The sequence below is a fragment of the Pan paniscus genome, chromosome 14 (genome assembly GCF_029289425.2).
Source record: "Pan paniscus chromosome 14, NHGRI_mPanPan1-v2.0_pri, whole genome shotgun sequence".
NCBI lineage: Eukaryota > Metazoa > Chordata > Mammalia > Primates > Hominidae > Pan > Pan paniscus.
In genome coordinates this window covers 41,100,894-41,121,557 of record NC_073263.2, presented here as the reverse complement: position 1 = coordinate 41,121,557, position 20,664 = coordinate 41,100,894, and the positions used below count along the sequence as shown (strand labels likewise).

General features: G+C 39.4%; 1 protein-coding gene across 1 annotated transcript in view; it reads left to right on the top strand.

The window, feature by feature from the left end:
• VWA8 (von Willebrand factor A domain containing 8) overlaps positions 1 to 20,664 on the top strand; it is a 393,066-nt gene that overhangs the window by 336,643 nt on the left and 35,759 nt on the right. The window contains exons 38-40 of the mRNA XM_003806896.6: positions 7,875 to 7,983; positions 11,229 to 11,385; positions 17,682 to 17,790. Coding sequence (XP_003806944.2) covers positions 7,875 to 7,983; positions 11,229 to 11,385; positions 17,682 to 17,790 — 375 coding nt within the window. The remainder of the gene's footprint in view (positions 1 to 7,874; positions 7,984 to 11,228; positions 11,386 to 17,681; positions 17,791 to 20,664) is intronic.

Sequence of the window (20,664 nt, the reverse complement as noted above, 5' to 3'; positions counted from 1 at the left end):
GGTAGGCTCACATGAGAAATGTCTGCTTTGCCACACTAGTCTCCAGCTGTGTTGTCCAGTCATACCTCCAAAAGCTCACTTTTCTTCCAGGATTATAATCTGGCTATTTATATCATTTTATTGATGGTTTTTAAAAGTCATGAACTCAAGGAGGAGCCTAAAATATATGGGCCTTGCCCAGAATTACAGGGCTTCAGTGAGTCATGTCCCTTCCCTGTGCTGGCTTTACTCTGGAACATTTTTATGAGTTGTAATTTACAAGATCCATGTTTTTTCCATTTTAATTCACATGTAAGGGGATAATGATTCTTACGATTATAGCACACTTACCTAAAAGAAAGCAGATTTTGTCAGCTGTGAGAAATACATCAAGGGGCTCAGCATCGGGTTGCATCAAAAGTTATAAGGGGCCATAATATTTTCTTTTTTGGGGAAATTTTTGATCCCTTTAAGTGAATTCAGTAGTGTTTATTTCAGTAATTGGAATTACTTACTTGAGCTTTTTCTAGATGAAACCAGCTCTCAAAGGAAGTACATTCCAAATGCTTTTCAACATGCACATGAAAGCAAACAGCAGCTTATCAACTTTCTGAATGGCTAGTGGCTGTCTACCACATGGCTGTCCCAGGAAACAAAATTCCTCAAATGATAAGCCTCCCTGAGTATGTTCCAGTTTCTTTCTGTCCTGGGTTGGACTGTCCTAGAATTCCTGACTTGCATCTTTTATGAATCATTGTCAATTGATGTAAGAGGTGTCCTAAAATGGCTTTGAAAACTTCTTGACATATGTACTCCTCCCATCCACCTAAAGAAATATATTCCTGTGAGTGAGTGAGTGGCATTCATAAAATGACACAAAATTAGATAAGCTAAGTGCCTTCCTTCTAATTAAACATCCCTGGAATTGTCCCTGGAACATATCAGGTTTTGGCTGATGTTTTTGTCAAGAATTTGTCGATTTTGAAACATCTCTGGGCTCCTATTTGGGGTTGGTGTGAAACTGCCTTGTGTTGGCAATGTGAACAGCCCGATTTCCCAGCAGATGGCCTGGCAAGACACACAGGTGGCAAAGAACATGCCAGTTCCTTTCTGCCCAGAAATTTTGTCACCTGTCTTCTGCCTCCCTGATGGCCATTATAGGTTTCTTTGCAACTTCAACAGCGTAATTTGGAAGGTAACTGAGGGAGGCTATTTGAGGGGCCTTTTCTTTTACCTTGTGCCTTCATTTGTAGTACTTATTCTTAAAAGACTGTTCTCTTACAGCAGAATAACTGGATTGTGTGAAATGTCTTAGGGAGATTATATTTGATGAAAGTAAAGTTAGTAGACACATAGGAATTTGCCTTTCATACCTCTTCTGGTTTTTTAAAATTTATTTTTAAATAGTGTACCAGAATACATACACATGCCCCACAAAGTGAGGAATGGTGTTCAGAATGGTTCTTCCAATTGTTTAGACTATTTTTGGAACTTCTCTTTTAGAATTGGCCTACAGAAGAGTCTTAACGCATATAAGCAAACTACAAATGCTCCTTGACTTACAATGGGCTTACATCCCAATAAACCCATCATAAGTTAGAAATATGGTAAGCTGAAAATGTGTTTAATACACCAAATCTACCAAACTTCATTGCTTAGCCTAGCCTATCTTAAACATGCTCAGAGCACTTACATTAGTCCACAGTTGAACAAAATCATATAACATGAAGCCTATTTTATAATAAAGTGTTGAATATCTCATATAACTTATTAAATATTATACTAAAAGTGAAAAGCAAAATAGTTGTATGGGTAATTGAAGTATGATTTCTATTGAATGTGTGTATTGCTTTCATCCCATTGTAAAGTTGAAAAGTTATGTCAAACCATTGTAAATGAGAAGCTGTCAGTTGTCTCATTATTATATAATTGTACCTGGTTTTAATGAAAACCCTACTTTGATCACCTTATTTACCAGATTTGAAATCATTGAATCAGTCACAGCACATCAAAGCTGGGTGTAATGGTAGAAATAATTCAGTTTAACCTCCTTAGTTTCTGATGTGAAAATGAAGGTCCGGAGAACTTACTTGACTTGCCAAAGTTTACCATTAAGTTAGCAAATAGCTTCCACCAGAATTTAACTCTAAGTGTCATTTGACTATTTATTAAAAATCAAATCTGTTTTTAAAGAATACATAAATGTCACCATGAAAGATATTAAAAACCAGCCATAGATTCTGAAGATGCTTCTGAAAGCAGCCCAGAAGTCCTTGGGGCTGTGGCAGGACTATTGTAAAAATTGTGTCTTTCATTTAAAGCAGTGTGTAGAGGGAAATTTATAGCACTAAATGCCCACAAGAGAAAGCAGGAAAGATCTAAAATCGACACCCTAAAAACACAATTAAAAGAACTAGAGAAGCAAGAGCAAACAAATTCAAAAGCTAGCAGAAGGCAACAAATAACTAAGATTAGAGGAGAACTGAAGGAGATAGAGACACAAAAAATCCTTCAAAAAATCAATGAATCCAGGAGCTGGTTTTTTGAAAAGATCAACAGAATAGATAGACCGCTAGCAAGACTAATAAAGAAGAAAAGAGAGAAGAATCAAATAAATGCAATAAAATATGATAAAGGGGATATCACCACCGATCCCACAGAAATACAAACTACCATCAGAGCATACTGTAAACACCTCTGTGCAAATAAACTAGAAAATCTAAAAGAAATGGATAAATTCCTAGATATATACACCCTCCCAAGACTAAACCAGGAAGACGTTGAATCCCTGAATAGACCAATAACAGGCCCTGAAATTGAGGAAATAATTAATAGCCTACCAACCAAAAAAAGTCCAGGACCAGATGGATTCACAGCCAAATTCTACCAGAGGTACAAAGAGGACCTGGTACCATTCCTTCTGAAATTATTCCAATCAATAGAAAAAGAGGGAATCCTCCCTAACTCATTTTATGAGGCCAGCATCATCCTGATACCAAAGCCTGGCAGAGACACAACAAAAACAGAGAATTTTAGACCAATATCCCTGATGAACATCGATGCAAAAATCCTCAATAAAATACTGGCAAACCGAATCCAGCAGCATGTCAAAAAGCTTATCCACCAAGATCAAGTTGGCTTCATCCCCGGGATGCAAGGCTGGTTCAACATACGCAAATCAATAAACATAATCCATCACATAAACAGAACCAAAGACAAAAATCACATGATTATCTCAATAGATGCAGAAAAGGCCTTCGACAAAATTCAACACTCCTTCATGCTAAAAACTCTCAATAAACTAGGTATTGATGGAACGTATCTCAAAATAATAAGAGCTATGTATGACAAACCCACAGCCAATATCATACTGAATGGGCAAAAACTGGAAGCATTCCCTTTGAAAACTGGCACAAGACAGGGATGCCCTCTCTCACCACTCCTATTCAACATAGTGTTGGAAGTTCTGGCCAGTGCAGTCAGACAAGAGAAGGAAATAAAGGGTATTCAATCAGGAAAAGAGGAAGTCAAATTGTCCCTGTTTGCAGATGACATGATTGTACATTTAGAAAACCCCATTGTCTCAGCCCAAAATCTCCTTAAGCTGATAAACAACTTCAGCAAAGTCTCAGGTTACAAAATCAATGTGCAAAAATCACAAGCATTCCTATACACCAATAGCAGACAAACACAGAGCCAAATCATGAGTGAACTCCCATTCACAATTACTACAAAGAGAATAAAACACCTGGGAATCCAGCTTACAAGGGATGTGAAGGACCTCTTCAAGGAGAACTACAAACCACTGTTCAATGAAATAGGACACAAACAAATGGAAGAACATTCCATGCTCATGGATAGGAAGAATCAATATTGTGAAAATGGCCATACTGCCCAAGGTAATGTATAGATTCAATGCCATCCCCATCAAGCGACCAATGACTTTCTTCACAGAATTGGAAAAAACTACTTTAAAGTTCATATGGAAACAAAAAAGAGCCTGCATTGCCAAGACAATGCTAAGCAAAAAGAACACAGCTGGAGGCATCACGCTACCTTACTTCAAACTATACTACAAGGCTACAGTAATCAAAACAGCATGGTACTGGTACCAAAACAGAGATATAGACCAATGGAACAGAACAGAGGCCTCAGAAATAACACCACACATCTACAACCATCTGATCTTTGACAAACCTGACAAAAACAAGAAATGGGGAAAGGATTCCCTATTTAATAATGGTGCTGGGAAAACTGGCTAGCCATATGTAGAAAGCTGAAACTGGATCCCTTTCTTACACCTTATACAAAAATTAATTCAAGATGGATTAAAGACTTAAATGTTAGACCTAAAACCATAAAAACCCTAGAAGAAAACCTAGGCATTACCATTCAGGGCATAGGCATGGGCAAGGACTTCATGTCTAAAACACCAAAAGCAATGGCAACAAAAGCCAAAATAGACAAATGGGATCTAAATAAACTAAAGAGCTTCTGCATAGCAAAAGAAACTACCATCAGAGTGAACAGGCAACCTACAAAATGGGAGAAAATTTTCGCAACCTACTCATCTGACAAAGGGCTAATATCCAGAATCTACAATGAACTCAAACAAATTGACAAGAAAAAAACAAACAACCCCATCAAAAAGTGGGCAAAGGATATGAACAGACACTTCTCAGAAGAAGACATTTATGCAGTGGAAAAACATATGAAAAAATGCTCATCATCACTGGCTGTCAGAGAAATGCAAATCAAAACCACAATGAGATACCATCTCACACCAGTTAGAATGGCAATCATTAAAAAGTCAGGAAACAACAGGTGCTGGAGAGGATGTGGAGAAATAGGAACACTTTTACACTGTTGGTGGAACTGTAAACTAGTTCAACCATTGTGGAAGACAGTGTGGCAGTTCCTCAAGGATCTAGAACTAGAAATACCATTTGACCCAGCCATCCCATTACTGGGTATATACCCAAAGGATTATAAATCATGCTACTATAAAGACACATGCACACGTATGTTTATTGCGGCACTATTCACAATAGCAAAGACTTAGAACCAACCCAAATGTCCATCAATAATAGACTGGATAAAGAAAATGTGGCACATATACACCATGGAATACTATGCAGCCATAAAAAATGATGAGTTCATGTCCTTTGTAGGGACATGGATGAAGCTGGAAACCATCATTCTGAGCAAACTGTCATAAAGACAGAAAACCAAACACTGCATGTTCTCACTCATAGGTAGGAATTGAACAATGAGAACACTTGGACACAGGGCGAGGAACATCACACACCAGGGCCTGTCACAGGGCGGGGGGCTGGGGGAGGGATAGTATTAGGAGAAATACCTAATGTAAATGACGAATTAATGACTGCAGCAAACCAACATGGCACATGTATACTATATGTAACAAAGCTGCACGTTGTGCACATGTACCCTAAAACTTAAAGTATAATTAAAAATAAAATAAAAAGTAAAAATAAATTGTGTCTTTATGATTAAAAAATAAAGTATCTTCTTATTATTTAAAAAAAAATGTATCTTGGCACAGTGGCTCATGCCTGTAATCCCAGCACTTTGGGAGGCCAAGGCGGGTGGATCACTTGAGGTCAGGAGTTCAAGACCAGCCTGGCCAACGTGGTGAAACCCTGTTTCTACTAAAAATAAAAAAATTAGCTGGGCGTGGTGGCAGGTGCCTGTAATCCCAGCTACTTGGGAGGCTGAGGCCGGAGAATTGTTTGAACCTGGAAGGTGGAGGTTGCGGTGAGCCAAGATTGCACCACTGCACTCCAGCCTGTGTGACAGAGCAAGACTTCATCTCAAAAAGAAAAAAAAAAATAGTATCTCCATATGTAAGTTCCATTCTGTTTGTTTAAAAAAAAATTTAGACTGTAATCATACCTTTCATATAGTTTTTTTGTTTTGTTTTGTTTTTCGCAAAGTGCTGGGATTGCAGGTGTGAGCCACTGCACCCAGCCTCATATAGATTTATTAAATTAGCAACAGAATAAAACTGTACCAGTTTTGAAGTGTTCTTTGTCCTTCTCATTTCTCATAGAGTACATCTAGAGGGTGCTGCAAAGATCTCTAAACAGGATCTCCAGGTCTGAGGCAAGCTTGTGCCTGAGCTGCGCTGTCTGATGAGATGGCCACTGGCACACATGGCTATTTAAATTTAAATTTTAGTTAGCTAAATAAAATTTAAAATTCAGGTCCTCAGTCGCACAAGCCATATTTCACATGCTCACAGCCATATTGAGCTAATGGCTAGTGACTACCATATTGGTCACCTCAAATATAAACATTTTCATCAACACAGAAAATTTTATTGATTAGTGCTCTTCTGGAATTCTTGTAGCCAGTATATGTATTTTAATTTACTGCTTATCTCTTACATTATTTATAAACGAGTTGAAAAATGGTGGCAAGTTTTTGGGAAAGTATTTTAAATGTTTTTTTTTTCTCTAAATGTTCCTAGCTATCTTGCTTGTTTAAGAAAACAGGAGGAAAAATTATTTTCACCCATTTTTAGAGCATGATTATGTGTGTGGAATTTATATCAATTGTCATGTCTGGCTGCTAAATTTTCTTGGAGTATGCTGAAGTTTTGGCAAAAACTTTGTTGATCCTGCCAAAGCTATTTGCAGAAAAGTCCAGCTAATTAAAATTCCTACGATGTCATAACACTTGAAATGAACCAACTTGAACGTAAGACAGTAGAAGTTGTCTTGATTTTATTCTGAATGGCCATTTTATTTGCAAAGACCTCAAATTACCTACCTAACTGCATTAATCCCAACATCAAGAATGAAAATCCCATATGCCAACATGGAATGGTTAACTCTAAAGACTGACTTCAGGCCCATTTATTTGTAAGCTCTCTTGTTCCACTGTAAGCAGTTTGAGGGCAGGAACCAATCGTCAATGGCTTTGTAGGCCCCATGGTACCTCACAGAATGTTCCATCAGTACATTTTCTTTAAGTCTTATTTGAACAAATGAATGAGAATTTGATCTTGTCTTCTGGGAAATCATTACATCTGAGAGCAGGCTCATGGTGTGCATAAAATGTGAATGCTTTGATTTATTTTTATTGTGGAGTAGTATCTACTGAACTGACTACTAGGATTGAAATTTCTGTGTGGTTGTCACTCCTTTTGGTGACACTGTACTGAATGAAATAGGAAGCAATGAACTTCAGGCTCTCACAGAGGAAGGCTGAAGTACTTCTTATTCTATTTGAATTGCAGGAATCATAAATCTAGTTTTACAATAAAGATGAATTAGGAAAGCTACAAAATACCATAATAAAAATTGAAGTGGGTCAAAAAAATAAATAAGCAGTTTTTAGTATATAACATAAATCTATCACTAAGGCATACATACATAACTTTTTGTTTTTCTTTTCCATATATTATATGTAAAATGGCATCTCTCAGAGTAATGGGATTTCTTTGAAAACAGAATGGGTAAGTGTGTATATAATGACTCAGCTGGATCAACTAGGTGGTGATCCTTTTAAACCACTGGCAAAATATCCCTCTCCAGTGAGATCCATTTTCCCTGCATCTGGTAAGTCTCATGCCATGTGTAAATGCTCACAGCTTGGTTTGCACCAGAAAAATTCTGTAGCTATAATGCAGTCCAGCTCCTTTACTTTTCTTTAAGAGTTTTTTTAAAAATTAGTTCTTTTTCCCAACTAGATGGATGTTGGAATCCATCTGATGGAATTTTTGCCAAATACTCACAGCATTTATCAAGTCCAGTGGCCTGAGGTTATGTGATACCTTAAGGACTTAGGAGAAAATAATTTTTTTTCTGTCATGCAGTCCCTGGTGTTTGTCACAGGATAGTAAAAACGTCTCAATTCTTCATTTTTAGATAACAATCAACAGAGACAGTGGTGAAGATGTAAGCTCCCCCAAACACGGGAAGGAGGACCCAGACAACATGCCTCACGTGGGCGGCAACACTTGGGCTGGCGGAACAGGTTGGTAGCACAGGCATTCTCCTGAGTCAGCCTTCCCGAGGTTTCCCAAGCCCATTAGGCCAGCACATCGCCCCTGAGAAGACTCAGAGACCGGCTTTCCTTCTCAGCCTCCCTCATTACTCAGTTGGATTGTTGTCTTGCCCTCTGCCCCAGCGTGACATCAAGGCATGTGAAGAGCCTGGCATTTGGAGTCCCACCTGCTCTGCCACCCTGTGACCTAAGAACATGCTGACCCCCCTGGAGTTGCTTCATCAGTCAAAGGGGGATAGTGTGAACTACCTTAAATTGTGGTGAGGATTAAATGAGATTACAATTGTTAAGCACTGAGCACAGTGCCTGGCATGAAGAATATTTTCACTAAAGTGTTAATCCCTTCTTTTAAATTCCATGACCTTGGGATCATGCCAGAAATCCACAGTAAATTCTTTCTTGAGCAACTGACTGAAAAGAAATGGTCCTTGTCTTCCACATCTTCGAAGTATGTTGAGGATGCAAGATTTCGAGATAAGGCTGGTTGCAGTCTAAACCGATGGCCGACTCCTTCCTCTTGGCTGCCCAACTAGGGCATTGTTCCCAGGACTGCCGTCTTCCTTTTTCCTCTGCGGCAGCTGGAGCAGACACATCTGCGAGTCCACAGGAATAGGGCCAGACTGTGTGCGCACTGTCTGAGCTTATCTCACCATGAGGAGTGCTGGCAGGAGCTCTGTACTTCACCTTCCTTAGGATGGTCTGTGCCTCTTGGCCTTGACAGCCTCGGGAGGAAATGGGTTTCTCTGCTGAGACAATGTGCTATCAAATAGGCCTGTGGACTTCTTGCCTACTCTGTTTATTCATCAAGCATCAGCTTTAAAGTAAGGCTATTTTTAGAAATGTCCTTTGATCTGGAAGTTAGCGTCAAGCCAACAAGATTTAATCCATATGGAATGCATTGTGGGACGAGCTGGCCAGATGTGGTTTCCCAGCAGTGGACTACTCTGGGGGAGAAATTCCTATTTGTTACCAAACTTGAATTTACTAGCTCACGTATCTGTCCAGATTGAGGCTACATTTGTTTCACCTGGCTTTTAGTTTTCAATTGATCAAGGCTCCTTGGCTTCAATTTCTCTTTTTCTCTCTGCCATTCTTTTCCCTCAGAATTCTTTACTTTGAACTGAGCTCTGGCCCAACAAGTCATTTGATTCCCCTTTCTTCATCAATGCTCCTCCCTTGCCCACCCTCCCCATTATCTTCTGAAGTGGTTTGGAATGTCCAGGCTTATGCCCTGCAGTCTTAGAACCTCTGGTAAGCACTTTCATTTAAATAGTACAAATTAAAGGCTCTGGAAAGTGGAGATCATGAAGAGCACCTCCTGCTCCACCCCAGTGTGACTTTGCCCGGGGCCCTGCGACTCAGGTGGCCAGTCACTCACACCAGCTTCTGATGGTTCCACCACTTTCTCCCTTTCACCAGAATGATAACATCTCAGCACGTAGGAAGCTTTCAGCTCAAATTCATGATCCACCCATACTCAGGATACCCTCCTGTAGGAAAGGAGTTAGATCCCAGAAACACCTTTTCCTCCTATAGCTCATTGTCACTGTCCAGTTACTGTACCCCTCTGCCTATTGGCTGGCCATGAGTAAGAAATGGGAGTCACACACATCCCAGAAGGAATTTTCCACCACCCATTTCTAAATAAAAGTGAAATATGTTCCAATCAAAAGATTAAAGTAGTGTAATTAATAGGCAGTTCTCATGGTATTTCCCAAAAGGAAATGACCTACCTGGACTTTCATAAGGAAAGCAGTTCATATTGAGTTCTTGGTTTTAGTTTTGTTAGACCAGTTAAAGCTCAGTGGTAAGGTGGAGGTGGGGGTGGTGATGGTGAAAGAAAAATGTAACATAATTTACCCAAAGTCTAAAAGCCTTCAAATTTTCCACTTTATAAAACTAGAAATTGCCTAATTCTGTGTAACTAGGCTTTGTTTAATAATAATAGTAAAAGCAGTCCATTATATGGCTTTTATTATGTGCCAGATACTGCTCTAAGCATTTTAGCTTCATGACAATCCCATGAAGTAAATAATATTAGTATCCCCACTTTATAGAGAGGAGCCTGAGACACAGAGAAGTTAAGTAGTTCCCCAAAGATAAATGGCTGGTGGGTTGGAGCCAGGATTCAAACCCAGGCAGTCTGGTTTAACTATATCATAATATACTCTACAATAGCAGTGTATTATACGATACTGCCCCTCCAATATTGGATTCTCTTCTAAGTTCTCAAGTTATATGTGAATGAACAAAAGAAACAGGTTACTAGTATTCTAATCTACCCCTAAATAGGGGTAACAATCTTATAGCCCAAAGGCCAAATCTAGCCTACAGATGTGTTTTTTTCTCTGGTCCGAATGTAGTGTTTTAAAATAATTTCAATTTTCATGTATTTAGACAAGGTAAATCCTAAGTTAGCCAATGTCCCCACCACTTTTTATCATATGACCTACCTGGCCTTACAGGCATTTACAATATGAACAGTTCATACAATGTTATGTTATAAAACGTAATATGTATATGTAATATGTATTATGTAAACTTGAGTTTCTATTGAAAGACTGTTCTAAAGCTGGTGGTGTTTATGTTATATATTGTTCAAACCAAAAGTCAAAGTTGGTGTAATAATTGGCTTCTAATCTTGGCTAAGCCAGTGATACGAGGTCCTGAATATGTCATTTAGCCTCTCTGTGCATTATTTTTATAATTTGCAGAACAGAAAAAAACAGTATTTATAGCTTAACTGTCTAGGTTTTTTAAGGAAAACTAAGGTAATATGTGAGGGAGGGAAACAGTTGTTCATTTAATTAGCAAATATATACTAAGTATCTATGATATTCAAACCACTCTTATAGGTGCGGTAGTGCAAAAGTAAATAAAATATCTCATCCATCATATAGTTGGTGAGAAAAATAAATATGAAAGGATAACAAATAGTACACAAGAGTATGGATCCTTATGAGGTAGCAGCATTAGCTAAGGTGTCATAGAAGCTGGAGTAAGCCTTGATATATAGGTAGTATTTTAATGGTTGGGAAAAAGGAAAAGCATCCTAGACAAGAGAATACATCTTTTTCCAGAAGGTAATTTGACTGTTTAATTACTAGTTAAGTACAATTAATATCCTCCACAAGGCTGTCCTAAAACCATGACCCAACTTTTGTTCTGTGGTCAAGTTCAGATTTATCATCTGAATTTCCACGTTTTCCTTCCAGGGGGAAGAGACACGGCAGGCCTGGGTGGCAAAGGAGGCCCTTACCGGCTGGATGCAGGCCATACGGTGTACCAGGTCTCTCAGGCTGAGAAAGATGCAGTTCCCGAAGAGGTCAAGAGAGCTGCTAGAGAGATGGGCCAGAGAGCATTCCAGCAGAGGTCAGTGTTCCCATCGCATTTAGACCAGCACTACTGCTATGGTGAAATGTCATGAGGGACTGTGGGGAAACCTAGATTTGTGTGTGTTTCCACCTCCACCTCACGCAGCAACTCGGACCTCAAACTGAAATCCACAGCCATCCCCGTCCCTAACGGAAACAGCCAAATAAACAAAATCCCTGTTCTTTCTACTCAGGCTCCTTAAAATCTAAAGCTCAAATCGCCCCATCCATGTCTATCTGTTCCTAGGCAACATAGGGAATTCAGGTAAGTCTACACAATGGTCCCTTCCTGCCCTCAGAAATCTTGCAGATTAGTGCGGAGACAGGACAAGGGAACATACATACACACATGCACAGAGTTAAGTGCTAAAGTCATAGGGTGCGGAGGCTGTCCCCTCCAGCAGTGCAGAGAAAGGCAAGTTTAGTGGGCTGATGTGAGGTGGGGCCAGAGCTCAGCTAGGATTTAGAGATGGGAAGAGAAGAGCTAGGATATTTCAGAAAGGGAAAACTAAATGAGCAGAGGCACCAGGGCAGGATGAGCATAGTGTCTATGGCAGAGAGAGGCAGCTAGCCCACTCAGGATAATGGGTACTAGCTCGGGAGGAGGGACAGTGAGTTTGGATGGGGAGGCCTCATCAGTGAGTAGAGGCCTTAATCTAGGCCAGTGAGCCTGTGGCCCTCGGACATTCCCCAGCTGTTCTGGGCCACTACAATAGGAGCCATTTAAAAAATAAGAAGAATCCACATGATGTTGCCCTAGACATCCACATGTGTGCTTCAGCTAAAAGTGAAAAATACCAAAGAACCACCAGTATTTCCTTTTAGATTCCAGGACCTGGTAGTAGTTTGGGAAACAGATTTACATTTTTGTGCTGCATGAAAGGAGCTGGGCGCAGTTAGAAAAAAGCATGCTAAAGTGTATGAGTTATGAAATTCCTCCCACGTAGAACATCTGGTATTACATTACATGCTGTGCTGCCACATCCTGCAAGTAAACAGTACAGGACAATAGAGACAAGAATGCAGGCCCTGCCGCCACACCCTCAGGAAAGCCTGCCAGCTCAGACCCTCGAGGGTTCGGCAGGTAAATAACACACTTGATGCTAGAGGCAAGAGTGTTGCTCTCAGCCCTTCTGCTGGCTTCCCTGGTGACTGTTGACAGTTTATCTGTCCTCTTTGTGCCTGAATTTGCTCTTCTGGAAATAAAATTCACTCTCCCTTTCTCCCAGGGAGGTTATGAGAACAGGTAACTATGCTAGGAATGAAAGTGTTTATGCCTCTCAAAAAAGGGTAGAGAATAGTGTAGTGAACAGTCTTGTTAGAATGAAAGTTATCTGCATTTCTTATGAATTATAAAGTACCCATTTAGAAAAAGAACTAAACAATTGGAAATGTGTCATTCTCCCCTCCGCAATTAATGAGTTCTGTTGTTGCCACCCTTAAAACCTGCCAAGTAATTGTTCAGTCTAATTTTTTGCCCAAGTGGACAGGTAGATAAGAGTGTTCTGGCACACACATAGTTCACAGGGAGGCAAAAAGGTAACAGTGCCTGGCCACAAGTATGTACGCCCTTCTCCTGTTGCCATAATAGGAGTAAGGAGTGTGGTTCTCTTCAGGACAATTGCCCTACAGGGGAAGAAGTAAGGGGCATCTGTGCCCTTAACGCAAATGAATTTAGCGGATGTAAGAGAGGAAAGAGAGGACATGGGGAAGGGATGAGGAAAATATACACCTCTAGTAAATGCTGCAGAGAAGAGTCTCAGTTGAAGTAAAAGAGAATACCATAAGGTGGTTGAAAGACAGAGGAGTTGGCCAAGCCTGTGAGAAAGGAGAGAAAGAAATAGAAACACATGGAGATCCTGAGAAAGATGGGGCAGAGCAAAACACCAAGAGAAAGATGTTGCTTTCTACTTTCATGTAGAAATGGGACTTTCATCCCATTTGGTGAATATTTCATTTAATGCTGCTGAAAATTTTTCAACTTTTTATTAGGAACTTTTCAAACATAAAAGTTGAGAGGAACATATAATGAATGCGATGGACCCGACCCCCCAACTTCAAGAGGAAAACTCTGGCTCTACTCCTAGTCTTCTCTGCTGGCTTGTTTTGAAGCTAATCCAAGACTTCTATCATTTCATTGTCAATATTTCCAAGTGTATCTGCATAATATAAAAACAAAAAAATACAAACTCACAATACTATTATTAAGTCTTTAGAAAGTAATAATTCCTCACTATCATCAAATAATAGGTTTTAAAACGGTTTTGCCACTTAGGCATATGGAGAATGAGGTCGGTTCCCACCATTGATGCTTTTATGGCATCCTGTACCTTTTCTCCATAACTCTTATCACTCTTTCCCGTTATGTGATTTGTGTGAATAATTGGTTGTCTCTCCTCTGACTATAAGTTCCTGGGAGGCAGGCATCCATCTGTTTTGTGCTCTAGTATAACCCCAGGACCTACACCAAGAACCTGGTATGTAGCAAACCTTCATATGTATTTGTGGAATGAATGATACACACATGCCTACAAGTAATGGAATCATCCTTTAGTACTTAATTCAGAGACTGGCTGAAACTAGGCAGTCCTAGCTGTGAGCCAGAAAGTTTGTGTAGTGCCTTGGAGAGCCTAATGCTGCTAAGTGGGTTCCTGACATCATCAACACAGCATTTTGATAGCATCTGTTTGTATCTGGTTTTAAGCTAGATACCAGCCCTTACATATCAAGAATGTATTAACTCAGGCAGGCTAACAGAGAGAGACAAGCATAAAACATGAATAAAATAGAACAGAAACATTATACCAGTGAAAAGCAAATGAAATAGACAATGAGGTACATGTACACACTTAGAAAAGCGTCTAGGGTAGGCACCAGCTGTGGAGATTGCATCCACTACCATTTGCAAAACTAATCAGCCTCACACAGTGGATCTAAGCTTATGTTTGTTTTCCTTATAATTGATTCAAAATTATAGTATTTAAGTGTGACCTATAAGAAAAAGTAAAATGAGAACTAAAATTCCCAGACTCTTACGTAACAATAAATATACCCTTTAAAAATATACTGTGCCAACAAAATGCAGTTAGTCCACAAAGATTACTAGGATGTGAAGCAGCTGTGCCCTGCAGTTTTGATCAGGGTTAAAGAAGCAGAAAGATATGTTTCCAGCTAGTTTTGTGGGCCTGAGAGTATTAGCAATGGGTACCTCATTTGATCCAGAGGCTAAAATTTCTTTTCTTTCTACATCCCTTGCTTCAGTCATCATCTTTCAAAATTTATCAGCTTTGATTGCCTTGTAGGTGATCTTTCTGAAAACCGACACAATCTGGAATATGGTTTCCAGATTTCTTCATAATTAAAACAGCATGTGGTGTGTTTTGGGTGCAACATGATCGCACCAGTGGTAGGCCTATAACTGAAGCTAATTCTGATCACTCTGCAAAGATCAGTCTGCTCGAGGTGTCTTACCAAATGGCTAGCTCCTTCCTTGATATGTTTGTGTGTATGTATGTACATATGTGCTTTTATGTGTGTATATAGGTTTGTATTTATGTATACACCTACAACCCATACCTCCAACATTGCATGTGTGTGTGCGCGCACACACACACACACAGTAGTTTAGACGATTGTGTTGTGGTTAGGCTTTTGAGACGTATGTTCATTATTCCCTGTCCTAATATCAGTACCTTTTATATTTATAGAAGTATATGGCATATTACCTAACATATAATGGATGCTGAAAATGAATTGAATGGCTGAAATAAAAATACAACTCAGGATTATTTAAAATGCAGCATCTTAAACTAACTGTAAGTAGAAAGTTCATTTGCTGGGTGACCTCTCTTGGGTTTTACAGAGTCGTATCCATAATGCGCTAATTTAATCACATATTTCTATATATTCTCTCCTCCATCCCCTCCCCACCCCACGGACAGCTGTGTCTACATTTGTTTCTAATCAGTGCTAATCTCACTTATTTGAGAAGAAGCATATTGACATATAAACACACACCGGTTTAGGTATGAAGGGGTAGGTGGCATGTCCTGCATTGTTCATTGTGCCCAGCTTCTGTCAGCCTTGATACTTGAGACATAACTTAATCTAATAAAAAGTCATAGAGAGATTTCAGAGACTGCCAGAAACTAAATACAAGAGGTATTGTCAGGAGGTCAAGTTCTATACACATATTTCTTTTTATTCTTCAGGACTGAGAGTTAATTAGATTTAGAAAGGCACCTTGGCATGTCACCTCAAGATACAACCATTCAGATATTATAGTGGCCTTGTCTGTATTTACCTTTTAATAGTCACTGTTTTCAAAGTGCCATCCAGCAGCACTTATTGAGTGCCACTGTGTGCCAGGCAGGTATTGTGGTAGGTACTGGAAGTTCAGTGAAAAAATAGAACATGGTCCTTCTCCCTGAGGAATAGAATAGAAAACATCAGAGTACATCCCATGTAATAAAAGTATTTTTCATTAAATTTTTGGTTCAGTTATCCTATATACATACATGCATTTGTGTATACAAGATCTCAATGTAAAACATTTCCTACCATGGAAAGAAAAATTTGAAAACACCATAACAGAGGGCAACAGGCCTATCTATTAAAGCAATAAAGTATGCGAGTTTCATGGTAGATGTCTGTATAGGGCACATGAAAAGGGAATGGCCAGCTTTATGCAAGGGCTCAAGCAAGACTTCAAAGGATGTGGACTTTGAGCTAGATCTTGAAACCTAAGTGGGTATTATCCAGTGGGGTGATAGGGCAGGAATGTCAGTCTGCCCCATGGTAGTCTAGGCCTAGCATTATGTAATTGTAATAAGCTTCTAGCGCTCTCCCCCATGGTGAATGGATTTTTCCCAGTGCTCAACCTGACAGGGAGGAATAGAGAACATTTATTCTCATTCAGTATTTGAGGTTTCTGTTTTAGCTCAAGGTGATAAAAAATACACATTAGATAAGAGTTTCAGCAATACACCTAGGATTCATATCTCCAACATTGCATGCATATACATAACACACTAGTTTAGAAGATTATGTTATGCTTGGGCTTTTGAGATATTTACTTATTATTCCTTGTCCTAATATCAGCACCTTTTATATTTATAGTAATTTGTAGAAATGTATGATTAAGTTAATGTATTATGGATACAACACTGTAAAACCCAAGGGAGTTCACTCTGAACTTTCTACTGACGGTTTAAGATGCTGCATTTTAAGTAATGCTGAGTTGTATTTTTATTTCAGTCATTCATTTCTACTTATTTTGAGCACCCATTATATGTTAGGTTCCATGCTAGGCACTGTAAAGATAAAGATGAGAAAGACTCAGCCCTTACCTAAAGGAGTATAGAGCCTAGTTGGGGAGACAGGAGGCAGATAGTTACAGCATGGAGAGCAAATTCTCTGAGGGAGGAATGAAGTGAGATAAGAGCACAGAAGAAAGACCCAGGGATCAGAGCAGACTTCCTGGAGGAGGCAATCATTGACTTGAGTCTTGAAGAGTAAGTGGGAGTTAGTAGGCAAAGTCAGGGGAGGGACACTCCAAGTGGGAGAGAAGCACTTGCAGGGCATGTGATGTGTACGGGGAGCTTCTAGTGTGCTGGTGGGGCTTCAGTGAAGCAAATGATAAAAACTGATAAAAAGGAGCAGCATACTGGGAAGATAGAATTTCAAAGCCACAATAATATTAAAATACAATTGTCCTGTTTAAATTACACTGTCAGCAATTTTAGAAAACTCTCACATAGGGATACATAGCAGCACATTAACTTACATTCTTTAGGCTTGAACTGTTATCTTGGTCAACCAAATACATGATCTCGATCTTAAAAAGCAACCCATGGGAACCCTCTTAGGAATCTGCCACATGAACTGATCGGCTGCAAACATCACAATATGGCTTTGGGATATAGCAATGGTGTGTACCACAAAGCCAATTCATACTGGCTCATGAGAGCCAATTGTGCACATTTTTTTCCAACTCACTGTTCATAGCTTGTAACTGATCATGGTGGCAATGTTTACATCATGGAAATCAGCAAACACTACAAATCTAGGACTTTTTTCTTGTCCTAGTTTGTTAACCATTTACTAGCACACTACTGGATGTTACCTCCTTTGAATCTGGAAGCACAGCTGGAGACATCACTTCTTGCCTTTTCTCCTCAACATGAATCTGAGTTTCCAAGGAGTTTGCTAAAGTTCCAGCAGGAGGCGAATGGAAGTAAAAACCCACATATACGTGATTTAAGCTGTTAACTTTTTATACTCTTCTGGTTTCAGGCTAAAGGAGATCCAAATGAGTGAATACGATGCTGCAACCTATGAAAGGTTTTCAGGTGCTGTTCGGCGACAGGTGCACTCCCTCCGAATCATCCTGGATAATTTACAGGTAATCTTCTACTTATGGACCAAGAAAATAACCTGGGCCCAAACCTGGACACATTCCTAAAGTCTTGGAGAAAATTATCTGAACCCTAATTAGCCAGTCCGAAAAAATGTCTCAGTGTGAAAATGTCTGCATAAAACTCGACTATCCCATGGCTTTCTTTTTGATCATCCAGTGTATGTATTCTGTATGTCCCCTGTCTCCTCCTCTTTCTGCCCTCCCCTTGCTCTCACATTGCCTGCCCTTTTGCAGTTTCACAAAGCTCTCAATGCTGAGGAACAAGTTGGTACTGCTACTGCTCCTGAAAATATTAAGACACTTCAGTATTTCCTAAGCATGACTATTGTTTGGAGATTTCAAATTAGAAATTGTGCTCTGTGGTCAGTTTGCACAAATAATTTAGGAGGGGCTGAGTGTTCCTTAAAATCAGAAACAAAATCAGATTTTTTGTCTAAAGAGAAAGCAAAGCCTCATTTCAGGACAAAGGAAGAAGGTTGGGAGCCAAGCTGTGCCCTGCTTCTCCATTCTACTCTGGAATCTTGTGTTTCTTTTCCATGAAGTATTTCAAGGTGATTGCCTTTCCCTTTTTGGTTCTTATTTGTAATTGTTCTTCTGGGGGAAGTTTTATTATTTTTGCTAAGTATTGGGGATTAGAACTTCTGTGATGCCGTTTTTAATCCACCATTTTAACCCAAAACTCTGGAAAAGCCTTATTTTTTCAAAAGATCTAATCCGTATCCAGAGATTAATAAAAGTTCTGTCATTTCCAGGAGGAAAGATCTTTATAATAATTAACCAGATGTCTAATTTCAAAATCCAAGAAATGTAAAAATTAAACCATGTACTTTAAAAAAAATCTATATGCAGTTATTTAGGATAAAACAGCATAAGATTTTATATAAACTATATGTGAACAACATGATATTGAATGATTGGATCTTCTTACATAGTCACTCATTTGACAAGTGTTCCTTGCCCTGGGCATTGAGAGCACCAGGACACTGCCAGGTTGGCTCTGAGCTTCAGGGTAAGGCAATAGTTGGCTAAGGGCCAAAATGGATGATTCAGAGGAGGTGAGAGTAATGGGAGATGGTGCCTATCCTAAGACTTGAGAATGAGTATGGTTCAGTGATTCACTCACTTCTTAAGTTCTCGATGCACACCAGGCATTAGAGATAGAAAACTAAGATACATCTTCTGCCTTCAAAGAAGGGACTCAAAGTCAACTAAATTTCCTGAGTTCTGTAGAGAATTTTGCACACAATGCTATGAGACGAAATGAGGAAAGGCTTCATGGAGAATGTAATGTTTGAATTTACTCTTGAAAGATGCTAAGGAATTTCCCATGTGCTTAAGGAGTCAGGGCATGTCCAACAGAGGAAGCAGTATGCACAAGTGCACAGAGGTATAGGAGAGCACAGTGAGTTCAGAGAAGGACAGAGTATTTGGTATGGCTGAGAAAAGCACACCCTGGTGGGAGACAGTGGCAAGAGAAGAGGCTGCCAGAGTCATAGGCACCAGATCCTGAATAGCCCTGGATGCCACAAGAACAGGCAGACAACATTGAGTCCTACCCTGTGGGCAGAAACAGAGACCCTTAGAGGATTCACAGTGCTACAAAGGGATATAAGAATACATTTTTAATTGAAGGTGTCAGATTCCTCATCTGGTATTAGTTGATGTCTTAATTGGTATTTGTTGGGGACTATGCTATAGTTGCTTTTACAAGCACTATCACATTTAATCCTCAGATCAGTGCTTTAGATAAATGGTATCATGTTTATACAATCAGCCAAAAGATGAAAAGTCAGGTCCACTGCTCTGACTTCTCACAATCACACACAAATGAAGCCTGGGTTAGAATTAGAGTTAGCATCAAGGAATGGCTCTTCCACTAATCACCACAACAGTGAGACCAGTATCAGAAAACAGTGTCCAGTTTTGCTTTCAGCTTTCAAAGAGGAATGAATGAAAACTCTGAAGGTCTCAGGTAAAAGCAACAAGTAAGATTAAATGCATGGAAAACAAAGTAGCACCCATTTTTTAAAAATCCTTAAGGGGGTTGGAGTCAATAACTTACTAAATATCCTCAACGAGAGTAATTATTTCAGGGGAGTTTTTATTATCTTCCTCTGTGGAGATCTAAAAAGAGAAAATAGGCTTAACTAATACCAAGAAAGAGTTTTAAGATATAGGAAAGAAGATAAAAGCAATTTAATCCTTGAATAAGTAGCTAAAATAGATGTAGAACTTCCGTCTTTAGAAATCTTTACAAACAATACCAGCATTATAATAATAGCAAGCATTTACTGAGAATTTACCATGCACCAGGCATTCTACTAGGTGCTTTACATTGTCATTGTCACCAAGATCACCTCCATCATTATTGTCATTCTCTGCAGCCAGACAGCCTGGGTTCTGTAAAATGGGAATGACAGATACCAGTATGTTAGTGAAGAACTCAGATGATATGCTTAAACAATGCCTAGCATGCAGCATTCTCTATAGAAGGATTCACTTCATCGTTACCTTCATTGTACTTGCTAAGATTTATCAGCCTGGATTACAGGCCAGGTACCCAGTCAGGTACTTTACATTCATTGTGCTATTTAACCTCTACAGAAACCAGTATGTATAATTTTCTACATTTGATAGATGAGGAAACATACATTGTGTCAATTCTCATAATCCTGTGAAATATTGGTTCCATTTTTGCCATCTTTTGCCCCCACTTTATAAATGAGAGACCGGAAGATTAGAAAGATGGTGTAACCTGTCCTGGGCTGTATGGCTAGCGAGGCAGGTGCGGCCCAAAGCTCAGTTCATTATTGTTTGTTAGGGTCTCTTTTCTCTTCTTCCAACTCAACAATTCCATAA